General features: G+C 46.7%; 1 protein-coding gene across 1 annotated transcript; it reads left to right on the plus strand.

Annotated features, from left to right (window-relative positions):
- Positions 1-255: 255 nt before the first annotated feature.
- Positions 256-1,227, plus strand: LOC123362480 (olfactory receptor 52N4-like). The gene has a single exon (XM_045002803.1). It carries the CDS (start codon positions 256-258, stop codon positions 1,225-1,227), a length of 972 nt encoding a protein of 323 aa, XP_044858738.1.
- The last annotated feature ends 1,535 nt before the right edge of the window (positions 1,228-2,762 follow it).

The following is a 2,762-nucleotide window of genomic DNA, read 5'->3' on the forward strand; positions in this document are numbered from 1 at the left end:
GCCATCATGCTGCCCATTCTCCTGGCTTGGTTAGCTCCATCTGAGGTCTCCTCTGGAATTGACTATCACCTAACTAATCTGATGCCATCTGTAAATATTGCCACATCATTGCTCACCCCTCTTTCTAGATTGGTAATCACTATAAAATATTCAATGCATTATTTTTTATAAAGTGTGTAACCCTCCTTGCTGTCCTTCTCTCCCTTCACAGGCATCTTGAGATTTACTGAGACAGATCAACGCTTCCACCACCGCATGGCAGATTTCAACCTCACCCCCTCTGACCGTTCAACATTTATCCTAGTGGGCATCCCTGGTATGGAAGCTGCTCACATCTGGATGTCCATCCCTTTCTCTATGTTCTACATTATCTGCCTGTTGGGAAATTTCACACTTCTCTTTATTGTAGGGAAAGAGCAGAGCCTGCACAAGCCGATGTACCTGTTGCTCTGCATGCTGGCGCTCACAGACATCACCACATCTACCTTTGTTGTTCCAAAAGCACTGTTGATATTTTGGTTCAATTTGAAAGCTATTACTGTGGGTAGCTGCCTCACCCAGATGTTCTTCCTTCATGCGGTTTCTATTATGCACTCAGCTATCCTTGTGACAATGGCCATTGATCGCTATGTTGCCATATGTAACCCTCTGAGATACAACACTTTCCTCACCAACAAACGAATAGCTAAGCTAGGGCTCGTGGGTTTGATAAGAGCTGTTCTCTTCATTCTGCCCCTGCCCCTGCTCCTAATCAGGCTTCCATACTGTGCCAACCGCATTATCCCCCATACATACTGTGACCACATGGCTGTGGCAAAGCTATCATGTGGGGACATCACAATCAACAGGATGTATGGTTTGGCGATGGCATTTGTAGTCATGGGGTTCGACCTGACAATCATTGCCCTGTCTTACAGTCTGATCATCAGGGCCATCCTCAGAATCAACTCTAAGGAAGCCCACCAGAAAGCCCTCAACACCTGCACAGCCCACCTCTGTGTGATGATGATGGCTTATCCTGTCGGATTCTTCTCCACTCTGGTACATCGGTTTGGCCATGACTTTGCTCCCCAGGTTCACATCATATTGGCCAATGTCTATTTTGTTATTCCCCCCATGCTCAACCCTATCATTTATGGTGTCAAAACCAAAGAACTTCGTGACAAAGTGGTCAAATACACCTACAGAATGTGCTCGCCTGGGGCAACTTACTTTAAACCTGCTTGACAAGAGGGGTGTGATGTTGCAGTCCATATGCTTTATGGAAATATGCTCATGAATGTTAATATGATGTAACTGGAATATGCTTTGTGCAGAAGGTCTCTTGTATGTTAGTACATTAATGACATGAACTGTGACTGTACAGATCATTGTTGCAATGAAGGCTCAATAGTTGCAAAAAATCTTGTATAAATGCGGTTAAGTAAGATGTCTATGAAAAGGTTGTAATTTTCTGGTTATGATTATGTTGTCTGTATGTGTGTATCTTTTTGTATTTGAAGTTATGAATATGAGCTATTGTGGCTGGGCGACGACTCACTGACATGGCACCTCCTTCTGGTCATCTCAGGAAGGAGCTCTTTCCAGCTCAGAGCGCCATCTGCAGGCCAGTGTCTCACCTGCTGCTGACCCCGTGTCCCTCCCAGACCCTGGTGACCTTTTCCCAGAGGTTCTGTTCACCACAATACCCCCTTGCTCTGGGTCTTCCCTCCCAGGGGAACCCCAACCCTCTAAACCTACGTTGCCTCAGTGGCTACTGCCAGTCATCTCCTAGCCCCCGCTCACCGGGGCAGACTGCAGTGTGTAAACCATTCATCACTGGCAAGGGGGTTAGGACCTGCTGCCTTTGCCTATCTCTGGGCTGCCCCTCTGCAGCCCAGTACCTATTTGGCCCTTCTAGCAAGGCCTGCAGCCTGGGGCTTTTCCTGGCTAGAGCTCCCCAGCTCCCTCTGCCCTTCCCCAGCCCTGCTCCACCTCAGATATCCTCCTCAGCTCCCAGGCACCCAGGTCCTTCTCTCTCAAGAAGCCAGCGAGAGAGTGTGTATGTTGGCTTCTGGCCCACAACCGTCATATAAGGGTCAGCTGGGCCCTGATTAAGCTGGCCACAGCTGTTGCTGCTCTCCCCATCAGCCCAGCTTTTCCCAGCTGCAGCCCTTTCCAGGGCTGATTTAACCTCTTCAGGGCCAGAGCGGGGTGACCATCTCGCTACAGCTATGTATTTGTATCTCAATGTGTTTGATTCTAAGTAGCATCAGTGAAGCATTTGGTCAGCTTCTTAAGAAAGGATTATTCTGAGTAAGAGCCCAATCAAGAATCACTTAACTGAAAAAGGACCTTGGGAGACACCAATCAACATCTGAGGAGCCTTCCTGGGACATTCAAGATAGTGTTGAGTCTGAACTCTTTATGCACTGAAACTTAACTCAGACTACATGTCTCTGTCTGAAACTTTTAATCAAAAGTTTTGACCTGCGAACTACTCATGACCCTTCCCCTCCCAATAGGTAGCATAAGTAGCCATTTCCTCCTTTGTCTTCTCCAATTTGCATTTTAACCTGTTTTATCCCGTAGAATCTTGATTGATTATGCATGACCATTATGATCTGTTAATCACTTTGTTTACTTCTGTGTATAAACATTAATGCTCACCCCTAATAAACTTGCCACACTTACTCCAAAGCTCTGCTTTTAAGCTAAGGATGGTGTGAGCCCGTTGATCAACGAATTGTTGTCTGGTCTCTGACAGATTTCTGAGCCCTATA

Source organism: Mauremys mutica, chromosome 1 (genome assembly GCF_020497125.1).
Source record: "Mauremys mutica isolate MM-2020 ecotype Southern chromosome 1, ASM2049712v1, whole genome shotgun sequence".
Taxonomy (NCBI): domain Eukaryota; kingdom Metazoa; phylum Chordata; order Testudines; family Geoemydidae; genus Mauremys; species Mauremys mutica.